Raw genomic sequence first — 20,392 nt, 5'->3', positions numbered from 1 at the left:
TACCTGATTCGAAAAGACATATGCCACCCTGTGTTTATGGCAGCACTATTTGCAGTAGTCAAGATATGGAAGCAATCTTAGTGTGTATCAATAGAATGGATAAAGAAGATGTGGTACAGATAGACAATGAAATATTCAGCCATAAAAAGCAAAGAAATTCTGCCGTTTGCAACAGTGTGGATGGATGTAGATGACGTTATGCTCAGTCAAATAAGCCAGGTGGAGAAAGACAAGTACTGAATAATTTCACTTACTTGCAGGGTATGAAAATAAAACAGAAGGAACAATATAGCAGTAGACTCATAGACACTAAGCAGTGATTAGTGGTTACCAAGGGGGAAAGTTGGGAGGGAGAGGGGGAAGGGAATGAAGGGGCTCAATAATTCACAGTCACAGTACAGTTTGGTCATGGGGACGGTAGTACAGCATGGAGAATAGTTAGTGATTCTGTAACATCCTACTATGTTGATAAATACTGACTGCACTAGAGGAATTAATAATATGGGTAACTGTTGAACCAGTGTGTTGTATATTTGAAACCAATATAAGATTTGTATATAAATGATGTTTTAATTTAAAAAATTCATTCTTTCTCAATTTCCTGTATCATATAAGTGGGTCCGTTTCTGTAATATTCCATTAGTTGGTCTACTCCTGCAGAAACACATTGTTTTTATTACTGTTTATAGTATGTCATAATATAAGGACTCCCTCTACTTTTGTTTTCCAAGATTATTTCATCTGTTTATGCAACTGTATTGTTCAGTGTATATTTCAGAATATATTAGTTGAATTCATAAAAAGTCCTGATGGAGTTACATTGAATTTACTTATTTAGATACCTTAATGTTAACTTATTCCACCCAGAAACATGCCACCAATGTTTTAGGTTATCATTTATGGCCTTAAAAAATGTTTTTTAAAGGAGAAACAGTTTATTACATATGCACATGGAGGGCTTCATAGAAAAGAAGACCCCAAAGAGGCATTTAGACCTGGGGTCTTATATTCCATTTTTATTTTTTATTTTTTTGTTAACTTATCCCTGATATACACTCTTATGAAGGTGTCACATGAAAAACATCTGGTTACTACGTTCATCCATATTATCAAGTCCTCTCCCCCATACCCAATTGAAGTCACTGTTCATCAGCGTAGTAAGATGTCACAGAGTCGCTACTTGCCTTCTCTGTGATACAATATCCTCCCCGTGACCTTCCCCACACCCTGTACACCAATCATAATACCCCTCAATCCCCTTCTCCCTCCCTCTTCACCCACACTCCACCACCCTGCCCCTTTGGTAACTGCTAGTCCCTTCTTGGAATTTGAGAGTCTGCTACTATTTTGTTCCTTCAGTTTTGCTTCATTGTTAAATTCCACGGGTGAGGGAAATAATTAGGTACTTGTCTTTCTCTGCCTTGCTTATTTCACAGAGCATAATACCCTCTAGCTCCATCCATTGCAAATGGTAGGATTTGTTTTCTTCTTATGGCTGAATAATAATCCATTGTGTATATGTATTACATCTTCTTTATCCATTCATCTACTGATGGACACTTAGGTTGCTTCCATACTTTCCTATTGTAAATAGTGCTGTGATAAACATAGGGGTGCATACGTCTTTTTTTAAATTTTGTTATCATTAATCTACAATTACATGAGGAACATTATGTTTACTAGACTCCCCCCATCACCAAATCCCCCCACCACAAACCCCATTACAGTCACTGTCCATCAGCGTAGTAAGATGCTGTAGAATCACTACTTGTCTTCTCTGTGTTGCACAGCTCTCCCTGTGCCTCCCCCACATTATACATGCTGATCATAATGCCCCCTTTCTTTTTTGCCCCCCTTATCCCTCCCTTCCCACCCATCCTCCCCAGTCCCTTTCCCTTTGATAACTGTTAGTCCATTCTTGGGTTCTGTGATTCTGCTGCTGTTTTGTTCCTTCAGTTTTTTCTTTGTTCTTATGCTCCACATATGAGTGAAATCATTTGGTACTTGTCTTTATCCACCTGGCTTATTTCACTGAGCATAATACCCTCTAGCTCCATGCATATTGTTGCAAATGGTAGGATTTGTTTTCTTCTTATGGCTGATTCCATTGTGTATATGTATCACATCTTCTTTATCCATTCATCTACTGATGGACACTTAGGTTGCTTCCATTTCTCAGCTATTGTAAATAGTTCTGCAATAACCATAGGGGTGCATATGTCTTTTTGAATCTGAGAAGTTGTATTCTTTGGGTAAATTCCAAGGAGTGGGATTCCTGGGTTGAATGGTATTTGTATTTTTAGTTTTTTGAGGAACCTCTATACTGCTTTCCACAATGGTTGAACTATTTTACATTCCCACCAGCTGTGTACGAGGGTTCCCCTTTCTCCACATCCTCGCCAACATTTGTTGTTGTTTGTCTTTTGGATGTTGGCCATCCTAACTGGTGTCAGGTGATATCTCATTGTGGTTTTATTTTGCATTTCTCTGATGATTAGGGATGCGGAGTATCTTTTCATATGCCTGTTGGCCATCTGAATTTCTTCTTTGGAGAAGTATCTTTTCAGTTCCTCTGCCTATTTTTTTAATTGACTTATTTGCTTTTTGTTTATTGAGGTGTGTGAGCTCTTTATATAATTTGGATGTCAACCCCTTATCGGATATGTTATTTATGAATATATTCCCCCATACTGTAGGATATCTTTTTGTTCTACTGATGGTGTCCTTTGCTATACAAAAGCTTTTTAGTTTAATATAGTCCCACTTGTTCATTTTTGCTTTTGTTTCCCTTGCCCAGGGAGATATGTTCCTGAAGAAGTTGCTCATGTTTATGTCCAAGAGATTTTTGCCTATGTTTTTTTCTAAGAGTTTTATGGTTTCATGATTTCCATTCAGGTCTTTCATCCATTTTGAGTTTACTTTTGTGTATGGGTTTAGACAATAATCCAGTTTCATTCTCTTGCATGTAGCTCTCCAGTTTTGCCAACACCAGCTGTTGAAGAGGCTGTCATTTCCCCATTGTATATCCATGGGTCCTTTATCGTATATTAATTAACCATATATGCTTGGGCTTATATCTGGGCTCTCTGGTCTGTTCCATTGGTCTATGGGTCTGTTCTTGTCCCAGTACCAAATTGTCTTGATTACTGTGGCTTTGTAGTAGAGCTTGAAGTCAGGCAGCATAATTCCCCCCACTTTATTCTTCCTTCTCAGGATTGCTTTAGCTATTCAGGGTCTTTTGTGGTTCCATATGAATTTTAGAACTATTTGCTCTAGTTCATTGAAGAATGCTGTTGGTATTTTGATAGGGATTGCATTGAATCTGCAGATTACTATAGGCAGGATGGCCATTTTAACAATATTAATTCTTCCTATCCATGAGCACAGGATGTGTTTCCATTTATTGGTATCTTCTTTAATTTCTCTCATGAGTGTCTTGTAGTTTTCAGAGTGTAGATCTTTCACTTCCTTGGTTAGATTTATTCCTAGGTATTTTACTCTTTTTGATGCAATTGTGTATGGAATTGTTTTCCTGATTTCTCTTTCTCCTAGTTAATCGTTAGTATATAGGAATGCAACAGATTTCTGTGTATTAATTTTGTATCCTGCAACTTTGCTGAATTCAGATATTAGATCTAGTAGTTTTGGAGTGCATTCTTTACAGTTTTTTATGTAGAACATCATGTCATCTGCAAACAGTGGCAGTTTGACGTCTACCCTACCAATCTGGATGCCTTTTATTTCTTTGTGTTGTCTGATTGCTGTGGCTAGGACCTCCAGTACTATGTTGAATAAAAGTGGGGCGAGTGGGCATCCTTGTCTTGTTCCTAATCTTAAAGGAAAAGCTTTCAGCTTCTCACTGTTAAGTATAATTTTGGTTGTGGGTTTGTCATATATGGCCTTTATTATGTTGAGGTACTTGCTGTCTATACCAATTTTGTTGAGAGTTTTTATCATGAATGGATGTTGAATTTTGTCAAATGTTTTTTCAGCATCTATGGAGATAATCATGTGGTTTTTGTCCTTCTTTTTGTTGATGTGGTGGATGGTGTTGATGGATTTTCAAATGTTGTACCTTCCTTGCATCCCTGGGATGAATCCCACTTGATCATGATGGATTATCTTTTTGATGTATTTTTGAATTTGGTTTGCTAATATTTTGTTGAGTATTTTTACATCTATGTTCATCAGGGATATTTGCCTGTAATTTTCTTATTTTGTGGTGTCTTTGCCTGGTTTTGGTATTAGAGTAATGCTGGCTTCGTAGAATGAGTTTGGGAGTATTCCCTCCTCTTCTACTTTTTGGAAAACTTTAAGGAGGATGGATATTAGGTCTTCACTATATGTTTGATAAAATTCAGCAGTGAATCCATCTGGTACAGGAGTTTTGTTCTTAGGTAGTTTTTTTATTACCAGTTTAGTTTCTTTGATGGCAATTGGTCTATTCATATTTTCTATTTCTTCCTGCATCAGACTTGGAAGGTTGTATTTTTCTAGAAAGTAGTCCATTTCTTCTAGGTTATCCAGTTTGTTGGCATATACTTTTTCATAGTATTCTCTCGTAATTCTTTGTATTTCTGTGGTGTCCATAGTGATTTTTCCTTTCTCATTTCTGATTCTGTTTATGTGTGTAGACTTTCTTTTTTTCTTGATAAGTCTGGCTAGGTGTTCATCTATTTTGTTTATTTTCTCAAAGAACCTGGTCCTGCTTTCATTGATTCCTTCTATTCTTTCATTCTTCTCAATTTTATTTATTTCTGCTCTAATCTTTATTATGTCCCTCCTTCTACTGACTTGGGGCCTCATTTGTTCTTCCTTTTCTAGTTTTGTTAATTGTGAGTTTAGACTTTTCATGTGGGATTGTTATTCTTTCCTAAGGTAGGCCTGTTTTGATATATACTTCCCTCTTAGAGTGGCCTTTGCTGCATTCGACAGATTTTGCAGTGTTGAATTATTGTTGTCATTTGTCTCCATATATTGCTTGATCTTTGTTTTTATTTGGTCATTGATTCATTGATTATTTAGGAGCATGTTATTAAGCCTCCGTGTGTTTGTGGGCTTTTTCATTTTCTTTGTGTGATTTATTTTTAGTTTCATAGCTGTGTGATCTGAGAAGCTGGTTGGTACAATTTCAATCTTTTTGAATTTACTGAGGTTCTTTTTGTGGCCTAGTAGATGATCTAGTCTTGAAAATGTTCCATGTGCACTTAAGAAGAATGTGTATCCTGTTGCTTTTGAATGAAGTGTTCTTTAGATGTCCATTAGGTCCATCTATTCTAATACATTGTTCAGTGCCTCTGTCTCTTTACTTATTTTCTGTCTGGTTGATTGGTCCTTTGGAGTGAGTGGTGTGTTGAAGTCTCCTAAAATGAATGCATTGCATTCTATTTCCCCCTTTAATTCTGTTAGTATTTGTTTCAGGTATGTAGATGATCCTGTGTTGGGTGCATAGATATTTATAATGATTTTAACCATTGGACTGACCTCTTTATCATTATGTAATGTCCTTCTTTGTCTCTTATTACTTTCTTTGTTTTGAAGTCTATTTTGTCTGATACAAGTACTGCAACTCTTGCTTTTTTTTCCCTATTAGTTGTATGAAATATCTTTTTCCATCCCTTTACTTTCTGTCTGTGTATGTCTTTGGGTTTGAAGTGAGTCTCTTGTAAGAAGCATATAGATAGTTCTTGTTTTTTTATCCATTCAGTGACTCTATGTCTTTTGATTGGTGCATTCAGACCATTTACATTTAAGGTGATTATCGATAGGTATGTAGTTATTGCCATTGCAGGCTTTAGATTCATGGTTACCAAAGGTTCACGGGTAATTCCCTTACTATCTAACAGTCTAATTTAACTCACTTCATATAGTATTACAAACACAATCTAAAGGTTCTTATTTTTCCTCCTTTTTCTTCCTCCTCCATTCTTTATATGGTTGGTATCATATTCTCTACTCTTTGTCTATCCCTTCATTGACTTTGGGGGTAGTTGATTTGATTTTGCATGTGCTTAGTAATTAATTGTTCTACTTTGCTGTGGTTTTATTTCCCCTGGTGATATTGTATGTAGCCTTAGTTATACTTCCATCTGTAGCAGTCCCTCCAAAATGCACTGTAGAGGTGGTTTATGGGAGGTAAATTCTCTCAGCTTTTGCTTATCTGAAAATTGTTTAACCCCTCCTTCAAATTTAAAGGATAACCTTGCCGAATAGAGTATTCTTGATTCAAGGCCCTTCTGCTTCATTGCATTAAATATATCATGCCACTCCTTTCTGGCCTGTAAGGTTTCTGTTGAGAAATCTGATGATAGCCTGATGGGTTTTCTTTTATATGTGATCTTTTTTCTCTCTCTAGCTGCTTTTAAAAGTCTGTCTTTATCCCTTTATCCTTGATCTTTGCCATTTTAATTATTAATGTTTTGGTGTTGTCCTTCTTGGGTCTCTTGTGTTGGGAGATCTGTGCACCTCTGTGGCTTGAGAGACTATCTCCTTCCCCAGATTGGCGAAATTTTCAGCAATTACCTCCTCAATAACACTTTCTATCCCTTTTTCTCTCTCTTCTTCTGGTACCCCTATAATGCAGATATTGTTCCGTTTGGATTGGTCACACAGTTCTCTCCATATTCTTTCATTCTTAGAGATCCTTTTTTCTCTCTGTGCATCAGCTTCTTTGTAGGGTGTGAGGTAGGGATTCCTCTTCTCTAATTTCTATTACATTTACTGCCTCTTCTACTCCATTTCATATGCTTTTAAATCCCTCCATTGTATGTTTCATTTCAGATATGGAATTTCTAAATGATTGAATCTCTGACTTAAATTCTTCCCTGAGTTCTTGAATATTTTTCTGTACCTCCATGAGCACGTTTATGGTTTTTATTTCAAACTCGCTTTCAAGAAGATTGGTGAGTTCAGTTTCATTTGGCCCTTTTTCTTGGGTTTGTGAGATATTGGTCTGAACCAGGTTCCTTTGACATTTCATAAGTCTGTGTGGTGCCCTCTATTACCCAGATGCTCCAATGTCTGGGGCTGCTCAGCCCCTAGAGTGAGGTTGTGGGTAGTAGGGGAGAAGCACTGCTGCCTTGAGGGAGGAAAGAGCTGTTCCTGATTCCTGGCTGCAGTGCCTGTCTCTGGTGTCAGAGCCAGTGGGCCGAGCACACAGGTGTAAGCCTCTATGCTTGGCCTCTCTAGCTTTTGTAGGTGGGGCCTCCCTTGGGCTGGCCTGACGCCAGCACAGTGACTGCCAGTTTATGTGAAATTAAACACTTAAAAAAGTTTATTGAGCATTTAGATATCTTCTTTCATAATGAAGTGCCCTTTTTAAAAATGTTGGGTTGTCTTATCTCCTTCATCTAAAGGATTTCTTTATATATTCTGGATATGAATCTTTTATCAAATATACGTCACAAATATCTCTTGGTCCATGGCTTGTTTTTCACTCTGTTAATGGTTGTTTTTAATGAATAGAAGTTGTTATTTTAATTTGGCCCAATTTATCTTTTTTTCCCTTTATGGATAGTATTTTTTGAGTCCTGTTTAAAATGCCTTTACCTACCTTAAGGTCATGAAGAAATTATTCTTATTCTAGAAGCTTTATTGTTTTGCCTTTCACATTTAGATTTATAACACATGTCTGTGTATGTAGGGTGTGAGTTAGGGATCCAGATTCATTAAAAAAATTTTTGTGAGTATCCAATTATTATATCTCTATTAAAGCTCTACTTTTTTCCATAAAGCTCTTGTTTATTCATTTGTTATGTTCCTGGATGCTTTAATTTTTTTCTAGCTATTGTGATGTTACTATTTTTCTATTACTTTCTACTTATTGATGTGTAGGGGAATGGTAAGTGGTTTTTTAATAAGTTCATCTTTATGTGACAAAAATTTGTGATATAATCTACATGAAAGTCTTTTTAATAAATAAAATGTACTTAATGGTTAAAAATATTTTCCTAGCCTAGAATAAAATTAGGGCAATAAAAACTTGCTTTTGTGGTAATATTAGATTATGAAAGTCCTAGATCCCAAATCTAAGAGAATCTGAAAATTATATTATAAAATTATCTTTTTTAAATTAAATATTATGAAAGTGAAATTAAGGTGGATCTCCCAGAACAAAGAATTCTGCATTTAGAGGCTTTTCAACAGGACATCAACACTTTTCCCTAGACATTTTCTTGGACTTTGATAATGGCTATGTTCAAACTGTATCTCCTCTTGGCTTGTAATATGTACTTTTAGAACTATTATTTTGTAACATTTCTTCTATTCAGAAGAGCTCTTTCGGTAAAAAAAAAAAAAACTTTTAATGTTGGATTAGTCAAAAGGAAATTGTCTAGATACAGATCTATATAGCAAGTAAATTTCTAGGGTGAACCATAAGGCACTTTGTTATTAGGTGTAGAAACAATAGAGATTCATCCAGAAAAACTCCAAGGGAGCTTATTTCTACTTGGAGTGGTGAACTTCCCATGTTTTAAAATAAGATGTAAAGTTTCCGTTTGCTATTGGACAGTTGTGTGGTGTACCTTTAATATGTTGTACTGAGAGGTAGTAGTAGAACTGCCCAGGGAAACTTGTGGGAAGGACCATTGAGGAATTATTTTCAGATCCTGAGATTACAGTAGAGTTTATCAAGCTAGAGGCTGCAGATCCTTTAGTTCTTTCGGGAAAATACAATGGACAATAAAAATGGGCAACTTTAAGGAGGCAACGTGATGGTACACAAACATTTGATGATGTAACACTTCATGGTTTTCTTTATTATTCTGGGACCAGAGTCAGCAATTTAATGATCTCAATAACACAGATCTTTCTTTGGTCTTAGCTTTGTGTAACACATTTTATTGTATGTCTAACTTTGGTTTTTTTTAAAATTAAAGTATCATTGATGTACAATCTTCTGAAGGTTTCACATGAACAACATTTTGGTTTCAACATCCAACCATATTTTGTGTGGCTAATTAAAAAAAACTAACCATTTGTAATTGGCTTTATAATGCCTTAAATCATTGGTTTTTTTAAAAAGTTTTTGAGGGCTATGTTCCCTTTTGAAAATCTGTTGAAAGCTGTGGACCCTTGCTTACCTCAGAAAAATACATATCTACACATAAGACAATTTTATGTGCAGTTTTCAAGAGATTGCACAGACTCCCAAAACCATATACCTCAGAATAAGAACTATTATTACCCATTACACTGATCTTTCACTCCAGCTCATTGTTGAAGAGCTGTCCAGCTGAAGATGATGGTATGTACCTTTGCTTGTTGTCAGATTTTACCTCCAATGGACACGCTCCTCTTCTTTACACCTCTCTTTCTTGTCTATGTACATTTTAAAAAACAATGTCAGGGTTTATAAGAAATACTTCTGTATGTACATCCAGTTTAAATATAAGCTTCTGGATACAGTGACACCATATTTTTCATAGTGTTGAGAACAGTGCAGTGTCTAGTGAATGCTTTATTATATTTCATGTCATATTCCTGAGTCTTCATATGCTACGTGCAGCAGAAACAACAGACTTAACAGAAACGAGCTGATCTGAGTGCTTCCACTAAAACTTTCTAGTAATTTTTTTCATGGATCTGACATACTTCAAATCTAGGAAAAGAGACCAGGTATATGTGATGTTTTGATATTGAAGTTTCCATTTGACTTTGCCATTCTGCCTCTTAATTCACAGCAAGCAGTCCTGAGCCAGTGCTGCATTGGCAACTGTGTATTCTGTTTCTGAAATCCTTATGTGTGTGTATGTTTTAATCCTCACAACAATCCTATGAGGTACATTACTCATCCTAATAGGAAGTTTAAGTAGTAAGATTACTTAAAAATAATATGCAAAGATTGCCAGAGTGAAAGTTTTCCCTTTGGGGCAATTTTGTAACTAGTTTTTTTTAACTAAGGAACTCAGCTTTTCTCTCTCCCTTTGCTTGCTCTTAGTTCATTTCTTTGTAAGCACATTATTGCACATCTAAGTGCATATGACACGAAATAGTGGAATAAGAAATTATAAATCAGCTTTCAAAGATAAGAATTGTGGGGGTTGGTGAGACTCTTTGCTGCTTTGAAGAAGTAAGCTGCCATGTGAGAAGGTCTTTGGAGAAGTCCCCATGGTTAGGCTCTGAGAGCTGTCCTCCGATAGCCAGCAAGAAAAAAAGGACCTCAATCCTATAACCACAAGATGAGATTCTGCCAACAGACAGAGGGAGCTTGGAAGGCATTAATTAGCTTGTAGCACAGAGGAGGGCACACTTGTAACCAATACAGGGACTTCCCTACGTGGTCACTGGATCTTGCAGTCTAGCTTGAGGTTTATCAGTCAGCAGTGCTCACTCATGCCAGTTCTATGCAACATTGTATTGGAAGTGAAAGTTGGTGCAATCAGAAAAGAGGAGGAAATAAAAAGATAGTCAGATGTGTGAAGTAAGAAGTAAACTTTCTTTGCAGGTAACATGACCATATTTGTAAAATATCATAAGGATCTACCTGCACCTTGCTGTTCCCCCACCCCCAGAAAAGAAAATAAGAAAACTAGAATAACTGGAATTAGCAGGGTTGCAGGGGTCAGAGTCAATATGCACAATTCAACAGTATTTCTATATACTAAAATTACAAATGGAAAATTGAAGTTTAAAAAGCAGTATCATTTGCAGTAGTACTAAAATCATGAAATTATAGAGATAAATTTAACAATATGTGAAAAACTCGTTCAGTGAAATCTACAAAACATCAGTGACAGAAATTGAAGATGAAATCAGTGGAGACATACCATGCTCATGGACCAAAAATCTAAATCTTAGAGTTCAGGTTTCCCCAAATTGACCTAAAGATTCATTGCCTTCTCTTCCAAAAATCCTAGCAGGGTTTTGTAGAAATTGACAAACTGATTCTAAACTTTGTATGGAAATGCAAAGGAGGTGTAATAGCCAAGCAGCTTTAAAAAGAATTAAGTTGGAAGATTTATACTACCTGATTTTAAGATTTAACTATAAATTGACAGTAACCAGGGCAGTATGTTATTAGTGTTAGATGAGACATAGGTCAACGGTACAGGACAGACAGTACATAAGAAGATCCCCGCCTTTTTTTTTTTTTGTCAATTGGTATCCACAAATGTACCTGGATAATTCATTAGGAAAAGGAAAGCCCTTCTCAGCTTTATTGGACATTTTACTCCCAAAACTATTCTTTCTAGTGTGTCAGAGAAAAACCAAAATTTTAGATTCTTTTTATGAAGTTGAAAAGGAAAGAAATGCTGCTCATCTGTGATCCTGTTCAACTGGTGTGGCTATAGAGTAACAGGATTGCAACATTACCTAATCTGGGAGAGCAGTAATGAAAAAATCTAAGCAGAGAAAATTTAGCTCTAGTAGTTAAGAAAGAGAGCCCAGAAAACTTCAATGAATTTTTCATATTTTTATGTTTTCCACGCCTAATGATTTCAAGTGAAGGATTTTATATTTGTTCATAATATGTGCAAGTCACTGTGCTAAGGAGCTTTATATAAAATATGTTTATATATTTTTAATTCTCACAACAATCCTATGAGATACATTAGTCATCCTTACAGAACAATGAAACTGAAGCTTAGAGATGTGACTTGCTCAAAGTCACATGGTAAGTTGTGAAGCCAATATTTGAACCCTGCCTAGCTACACAATGTGTTCTTTAAACAATTATGTTATGCTTATTACAGATAAGAGCTAAAGGACTTTAGAGAGGTGCTGCAAAGTTAGCTTTGAATAGTTGGAGAGGGCATCGTGATAGATGAGATTTGAATAAGCCCTGAAGTATAGATAAGACTCATTTAAGCAGAGGGGAGAAGAACAGAGTTAAGGAATAAGAGCAGAGAAATAGAATAAGTGATAAGATATGCTATGTCCAGGAAATTGAAGGATATAACTTGAGATTAGTGGAAAATAAATTGAAGAGGGAAGATGGCCTTCAATGCCAGTTTTTAGAGTTGATACTTTATTCTGTAAGCATGAGAGTCAATGGCAGCTTTGAACAGGGGATAACATTGATAACATTGGTATTTAAGAATATTTAATTTGTGGGCATTATATAGAATGTGTTCAGGGAGAGTTTAGGGTTTAAGTTGGTCTGAGCAAGAATGCAGAAAGCCTGAATAAAATAGGGTGGGTTGTAATGAGTATGAGAACTATTTTGAAGTGGACTTTGTTGACTGATTAAATGATGGGGAATGAAAGAGAAAAGAAGTTAATAATATTTGGATTTTAAACCTTTAATAGAAATAGGAAGTTGTTGGGAAAGAGAACCATTGAGGAGGAAGATATAATAAAGGTTGATTTTAGTTATGTTTAGTTTGAAACTTTAATGAAAAATTCAAAGAGTCATTCTGTTAAGAGGTAGAAGATAAGGGATTGGAGTTAAAGAGTCTGGGGACAGAGATTAAGATTTGCATATATTCAACATAAGCAATTAAAGCATAAGCCAGTACCAGTTCACCAAGAAATAAAGCATATATACAGAGGAAAGGAGAATGTTGCTCAGTATCTGCAGTTAGGGTATTTAAGGAGGAAGACAAGACAGCAAAGGAGAGAAGCAGCAATTGTTGTAGTTGGAAAATACTTCCTTTGGAAAGTATTTCCTATGTGCTCATCTTCCTTCTCTTTATATATGTGAACCTTCACTCTACTGCTTCAGAATATTGTGTATATTTTCTTGCCTTATTCATACCTCATAACTACCTCTTTAAACCAGCATGTCTCTATTTCCTGTGTACCTAACTCCCTTGCTATAGAATCATTTTTTAATGCTTTCTCAAAACTGACTAATGAGATACCACCTCACACTAGTTAGAATGGCCACTATCCAAAAGACAAGAAACAACAAATGCTGGTGAGGATGTGGAGAAATGGGAACCCTCCTACACTGTTGGTGGGAATGTAAATTGGTACAGACACTGTGGAAAGCAGTATAGAGGTCCTCAAAAAACAAAAAATAGAAATACCATACGACCCAGTAATTCCACTTCCAGGAATTTACCTGAAGAAAACTAATTCCCTGATTTGCACACCTGTATTTATTGTCACATTATTTACAATAGGCTAAGTTATGGAAGCAGCCAGAGTGTCCATTAATAGATGAATGGATAATGGAGATGGGGTACATACACACAATGGAATATTATTCAGCTATAAAAAAGAAAAATCCTAGTTCAACCATTGTGGAAAGCAGTATAGAGGTTCCTCAAAAAGCTCAAAATAGAAATACCATTTGACCCAGGAATTCCACTCCTATGAATTTACCCTAAGAAGGCAGGAGCCCAGTTTCAAAAAGACATATGCACACCTATGTTTATAGCAGCACTATTTACAATAACCAAGAAATGGAAGCAACCTAAGTGTCCATCAGTAGATGAATGGATAAAGAAGATATGGTACATATACACAACTGAATATTATTCAGCCGTAAGAAAACAAATGCTACTATTTGCAACAACATGCATGGAGCTAGAGGGTATTATGCTCAGTGAAATAAGCCAGGTGGAGAAAGACAAGTATCAAATGATCTCACTCCTCTGTGGAGTATAAGAACAAAGAAAAAACTGTAGGAACAAAACAGCAGCAGACTCACAGAACCCAAGAATGGACTAACAGTTACCAAAGGGAAAGGGACTGGGGAGGATGGGTGGGAAGGGAGGGATACGGAGGAAAAAGGGGCATTACAATTAGCACACATAATATAGCAGGGTTGGGACATGGGAAAGGCAGTATATACAGAGAAGACAAGTAATGATTCTATAACATCTTATTACACTGATGGACAGTGACTGTAATGGGGTATGTGGTGGGGACTTGATAATAGGGGGAGTCTAGTAACCATAATGTTGTTCAAGTAATTGTACGTTAATGATATCAAAAGAAAAATCCTGCCATTTGCAACAACATGAATGGACCTAGAGGTATCATGCTAAGTGAAATAAGCCAGGTGGAGAAAGACAAATACTATGATTTCACTTATTTGTGGAATAAGAAAACAAAACAAAATGAATGAAATAGCAGTAGACTTACAGACACTGAGAAGTGACTGGTGGTTGCTGTGGGGAAGGGTTGGGGTGGGTGAGGAAAGTGAGTGGAATAAAGGGGCACAGAAATTCTCAATCACAATATGACTTGGTCACAGGGATAGTAGTACAGAATGGAGAATACAACCAGTGATTCTATAACAACTTCCTATGTTGACAGATAGTAATTGCACTAGTGAGGGTGAGGATTTAATAATGTGGGTAACTGTTGAACCACTGTGTTATAAACTTGAAACCAATATAAGATTGCATATCAACTATATCTAAATTTGGTGATTAGTTCTAAATTAGATAGTAAGCTATTTTCAAGGCCCCAAGTCCAAAGCTACAACTAATTTAAATAGCTTGTCAGGGGAATAAATCTAGTGCCTCTGATTGGATTTTAAGCTACTTAATTGGAACTAGCTCCTAAAGATATATATGCTAACACATTTGTGTTGAAATGTAAGTTAATTCTGAATATTTTCTAATGAATAACATAATAGAATTCTTGGGGATGTGCAAGGAGAAGTTGAAGGAAGAAAGTTCAAGAGAACTGGAGAGAAAGCAGGTATACTTTTAAATCAGTGTTCATGAAAGATACTAATATAACGTGTTTGTTGCATATTAGAGCTATAAGGTTCAGCCTATGCTGAAGGAAAGGGCTGCTGGAAGTGATAAGTTGATCTGTCTTGTGAGTACTGTGTAGTCTTGTAAAATAGCTGCCATTTTTTGTGAAAATCTATGTGTCTTTAAGCATTTCTGCATTAGATAACACAAAATCTTGATTTAAAAAAATGGCTAAAGTGGTAAAGATACCTCAAGACAAATGCTGGGCATAGAAGCTACAGGGCATAAATATGCAAAGAAATAAAAAGCTAACCATTTCAAACAATCAGGCTTCTCTCTCACTGACCAACTTCACATTTCCCTGTATGGCCCCGGAAGATGACTGGTTAGCCAGAGACGGGTAAGATTCCTCAAGGGAGGAACAACCTAAGACAGGCACAATCGCAGGGGGGCCATCAGGTGAGAAATGGGGGATCAACAGAGGTGAGGCTTAGAACCTCACCCCCCCTGTTCTGAGAGAAATCTTCTGCATACGTGGATGTTTTATTGCCCTTGTCTAGCTTGGATTAACACATAGTCTACAGGCACACACCTGATCATCTACATTTGCTCTCTTACAACACTAAACTATGTTTTCTACCTTTATCTTGTATCTACCTACCACTTCAGCATTTTATTAAAAATAATAATAATAAAGAGAGAAATGTGGTATCCACATATAAATCAAGTATAAAAATCAAATGAGTATTCATATTTGAACTGACTGTTTATAGTTCATAATGCATGAGCAAAACCGAAGGTTTCTGTGATGGCTGCCCTTGTACTGTTCACCATGTAAGAACTTATTCACTGTGTAAGAATTTGTTCTCCATATAAGAACTTGTTTGTTATGCCTCAGAAGATTGGAGACTGACGAAAATTAGGCTTGGGGTGGATTAATGATTGTGCACTGAGCATTGACTCCCCTATACAGAATTTTATTGTTGTTAACAACCATTTGATCAATAAATATGAGAGATGCCCTCACAAACAAACAAACAAAAAAAAAAAAGTACACACTTCCAATGGTAAAATAATACGTAACCGGGATGTAATGAATATAATCAAGATATTGTAACAGCTTGGTATGGTGATAGCTGGTACCTAGAATTGTCATGTATATAAATGTTGAATCACTATGTTGTACACCTGAAACTAATGTAATGTAATACTGTGTGTCAACTACCCTTCAATAAAAAATTATCTACAAAAAAAAAAAAAAAGGCTAAATGTGACCTCTCAACTTTTTCAGAGGAGATGAGAAAACAAGGCTTATTTCAATGGCTTGATTCTCTTCAGATTGACAACACCACCTCTCCAGACCTGCAGCTCACTGTGGGAGCAGTGATTGTGGAGGAAATGAGAGCAGCTATAGAGAGAGAGGCTGGTTTTCAGTGTTCAGCTGGAATTTCACACAATAAGGTGAAGGCTAATCGTGCAATTCAGAGAGAAACATGGGAATCTGTAAATACAGTAGGGAAAGGTAGGGGTGGGGCATTTAAATTACACATATCCTTTGAAATGGGTTTCTATTTAAAATTCATGTTGAGGACCAAATAAAAGTCTAAGTAATTCTTTAACATGAGAATCAACACTGAGCATGTACTTTTCTAAGTAGCAGACTGATAGTTTTTCAGGAAATGCTTATTTATATAGTTGCATCCAAAGTATTTCCTTAATAACTGAGCTGTCTGTAGAAAGTAAGAGGCTAGTCTTTGAATTTTAGATATGAACCTATTTCTTTTCACTTGCTGAATATTCTAGTATCTCATTTCTATTGTGGTATCGCCTGGGTGTTTTATGCTTTTGTTTATTTCCCCCTTTCTAATGAGAGCAATGAGAAAAAAGGAATAGTAAAATTATACTAATTTGGACCACTACTTTGATTGAGGATATACAGCCAATTCTCAGTAATCCAGGGGCAAAATAACTGGCTTTCTGACTAAAGTGCAGGGAGGGCCTGGGATCTCCATCCCTTCTGACAAAACTCAATAATGAAGCTGACGCCCTGGTTACTACCTTCTCCGCCTTCCTCCAACAAGAGGAAAGTTGCCAAGCTACCCAGCAGAATTTTGTGTATTTGTTTTTGTTTTTTCTGGTTGGGTGGAGTGAGGGGAAACAAAAGTCCCAATGTAGTAATTTAAACCAGACTAGATGTTGCCTTGGAGAATTTCCAGAGAATCTCTACAGTGAATTTAAAGACTGAATTTATACTTTTCCTACCAATTTGTGAAATGATACCACTGAAGTACCTTATTCTTTGGAAAGAGTTCTCAAGGATTCAATTTTTTTCATTTTGAGGCCTTGTTTATAGTATAAGTAAGCTGTTTACTATTAGAGGGTGATTGTGAGCCCAATCTTTGACATATACTAAGTTCTGGTAATCTGTATTAAATATGGGACTCAAAATAGACTAATCAGTCAAGAAATGTGAATAAATGGGGTACAGTAAAGCAAGTTTTTTTCAGCATTTTCATTTGGACATGCTAAGAAATGCATCTTACTTAAATGCATTCTTCTACAGCTTCCCTCCTTTTTATCCTCTTCAAGTGAGAGAACCTTAAGGAACAGACGGGGGCAGGAAAAATGACTGAAGGAAAATTGAGAATGGAAGATGTGGAAAGAACAATGAGGATAATGATAGTGGGTTATGATTTCTACTGACGATGTTATGGGACACTAAGGTTTAGGGATGTCATGAGTTTCTGGTTTTGTTTTTGATTTTAATGTGGAAACCATTAGCTACCACCCTTAGCCTGTGACTGTGTGTGTATGTGTATGTTAATATTCACCAACTCTATGGGTGGAGTTGACAGTAATGAGGTTTTTCCTCTTGCTCCAGGTCCTGGCAAAACTGGCCTGTGGACTAAACAAGCCCAACCGCCAGACCCTGGTCTCACATGGGTCAGTCCCGCAGCTCTTCAGCCAGATGCCTATTAGCAAAATGTAAGTACTCAGTGAAGAGTTCTTTGATTTCACTCATATGCTTATGAAGCAGTCTTTGGTTGTAGTTTCTTCTGTTCCTTATGAAAGATTGGAGCCAGAGAAAACAGGTTCCAGCAAGGCCGGAGGAGATAACAGAAAATTCTGAAAATGTACTGTGAGACCTTTTTCCTAATTAATCTTCAATTCTGGATTATCTTAGAAGATACTTAAACCTGAATTTTAAAAAATGAACTGATTTTCAATTGTATGTTTAACTTCCAAGTTTTTGTTCAAGTCTTAAAAATAACAAATAACTAGGAATTTTACTTGTTTTCTTTCTTCTAATCTCATATCAAGGTGCTCGGGGCTACTAATTTGCTCCCAAACTAGGCATGAGAGAAGCAACCAAATAAAATGAATAACTAGGTTGCACAAACCAATGTGTGTCCTTGACAGGAGCTTATAACTAGTTGAAGGGACAAAGTATAACAGTTTACAGCTGCAAGGAGAGTGCTATCACAAGACTGTATGTGAGTATAAGTGAATTGTACATGCAGTTACCGAAGTTCATAGAAGAGAAGAATGATCTGAAAATAATTTATGAAAAAAAGGGGGATTTTGTTTTCAGGTTTTGGGACAGAGAACAGATGAGCAATACTGATTTGGAGACTGTTTTGAACACAAAGGGGAAAAGGTATAAGATATTTTCAGTGAACTAGAACATAAACTACTTTAGATGGACCATATTGAGGAAGATGAGTGAGGAAATGGTACTGAAATGATAGGCTGAGGACAGATTATAGGAAGCCACAAAGGCCAAAGTGAAGAATTTTGACTGTTCTTTAAGTTTAAAGGTTTTAGTTCATGAAAGGGATTTGTTTTGGGGTTAGAATTTTAGTCCATAAATGGGACACTGGATCCTGTGCAACTGGAAGCTTTATAGACAGTTGACTTGATATAACTAATCAATGACTTTAACCTTTTGTTTATGCTATTCTTAATCTTCTTCCCAGGTCCTAACTCCCAGAGTATCTTAATTCCCAGTATCATTTGGTTTTATGCTAGAAAATTAATAGTCTGCTTTCATTTTCACTGAACCTTCTGGGGAGCTATTTAGTGCAAGCAAAATGCCTCATGTCTGCTGCTAAATGAGATATTTATAAAGTGACCTGTAAATACTTTGTTTTTTCTGCTAGTCACCATCTTGGAGGAAAGCTAGGGGCCTCTGTAATTGAAATCCTAGGGGTCAAATACATGGGTGAACTGATCCAGTTCACTGAGTCCCAGCTCCAGAGTCATTTTGGGGAGAAGAATGGGTAAGTGATTCCTAATACTTTTCAATCATAACCTTTACAGAGAAGCTAAATTCAAATATAGACAAAAACCATCTGGTAAAATCTAGACCTAACATTTGTTCCTCAAGGTAATTTCATTTTTCCTTTTGCTTTAAAATATTAGGTCACTATTACCTAATCTTACATCTGCTGCTAACTAGATATTTGGTCTATATTAGCTTCTTCATGTACTTAAGGAGGTTAATAGATAGAAACTCTTACTTTGAAGCTTGAATATACAGACCATTTTTGTGTGCCAAGATACTCCCTTAAGATCTTGGTAAGGACCAAAAAACTTGGGAATATGAATCAGTAGCTTACTTTTCTGAAAATACAAATGATAACTTGACTTCAGAAAGCATAATGAGGGTCCCTCTCTTTGGCAATATATTGCACTAGAATTCATTGTGGGGGGGTGGGGAAGGAATTCTGTCAGAGGTGAGATATACTTAATTTTGGAGAAATTTTTTCTTTTTCATGAAAGGGATAAAAGGATAGTATAACATAGACATTTTGTTTTAACAAGAATGTTCACTTGCTTTCACCTTAAACTTTTCTGCTGGTTTTATTAGATCTTGGCTGTATGCTATGTGCCGTGGGATTGAACATGATCCAGTTAAACCCAGACAAGTACCCCAAACCATTGGCTGCAGCAAGAACTTCCCAGGAAAAACGGCTCTGACTACTCAGGAACAGGTGGGCAGGCAATCTTGACAGAACATTACCTCTTTTAGGGGGTTTAGTGGATAGGTTTTGGTAGTTGTGGAAGGTTTAGTAAGTTAGATGGGACTAAAATTTCTTTTTTTGAGTTGAAAATTGGCTAAACTTGTGGTATTATTTTTCCTTTTTTCCACCTAAAAAAATTAAATGGAACTGATTGAAGTTCAAAATGGAATTCCTCATTTTTTGGTAGGTGGAAACTTGGAAGGCCTAGTATATTGTGCCTTAAATTTGTATCTTTTTTTTCTGAGCTGGAACATGCCTGAAATTCACCTGATAGCATGCCAGGAGGAAAAGAAAATGACAATCTTGAGCTAGGGCAGGTCAAAGTACTGAAGGTGTTTATGCTCTGGGGAGCCCTTGGGTATAGGGGAGCCTTTATTGCATACTTCCATTTGGGAGATAACTGAACAAATCCACCATCTAGTTCTATAATAAACCTAAGGTGTTTAAATGAAAAGATTAAAGTCTCAATACTTTTTTAGGTACAATGGTGGCTTTTGCAGTTAGCCCAGGAACTACAGGAGAGACTAACCAAGGACCGAAATGATGTAAGATTTCTTTTTTATTCCTGGGATAAGCTTTGGGATTTAAATACCAGTTGTTCCTGACTTTGTGGAGTAGAAACAAAGATACAGAAAGATTCCAGCCTAGGAAATTTTAAGAAATCTTTTATCATCTTCCACAAAACTCCTAAAACTCAACATGATTTTTTAAAGCCTGGATCTGTGAACATAGGACCTGACTATCCCTGTCTCCCTCATTACCATTTGT

At 36.3% G+C, this 20,392-nt stretch overlaps 1 protein-coding gene across 2 annotated transcripts in view; it reads left to right on the top strand.

Annotated features, from left to right (window-relative positions):
• The window catches only part of POLH (DNA polymerase eta), a 49,943-nt gene that overhangs the window by 22,207 nt on the left and 7,344 nt on the right, over positions 1-20,392 (top strand). For both annotated transcript variants that reach the window (XM_036927434.2, XM_036927433.2), the window contains 5 exons: positions 15,892-16,061; positions 17,482-17,585; positions 18,761-18,880; positions 19,471-19,594; positions 20,104-20,169. In XM_036927434.2, the coding sequence (XP_036783329.2) occupies positions 15,892-16,061; positions 17,482-17,585; positions 18,761-18,880; positions 19,471-19,594; positions 20,104-20,169 (584 nt within the window). The remainder of the gene's footprint in view (positions 1-15,891; positions 16,062-17,481; positions 17,586-18,760; positions 18,881-19,470; positions 19,595-20,103; positions 20,170-20,392) is intronic.

The sequence above is a fragment of the Manis pentadactyla genome, chromosome 16 (genome assembly GCF_030020395.1).
Source record: "Manis pentadactyla isolate mManPen7 chromosome 16, mManPen7.hap1, whole genome shotgun sequence".
Taxonomy (NCBI): domain Eukaryota; kingdom Metazoa; phylum Chordata; class Mammalia; order Pholidota; family Manidae; genus Manis; species Manis pentadactyla.
This window is presented reverse-complemented; position numbering and strand designations above follow the sequence as displayed.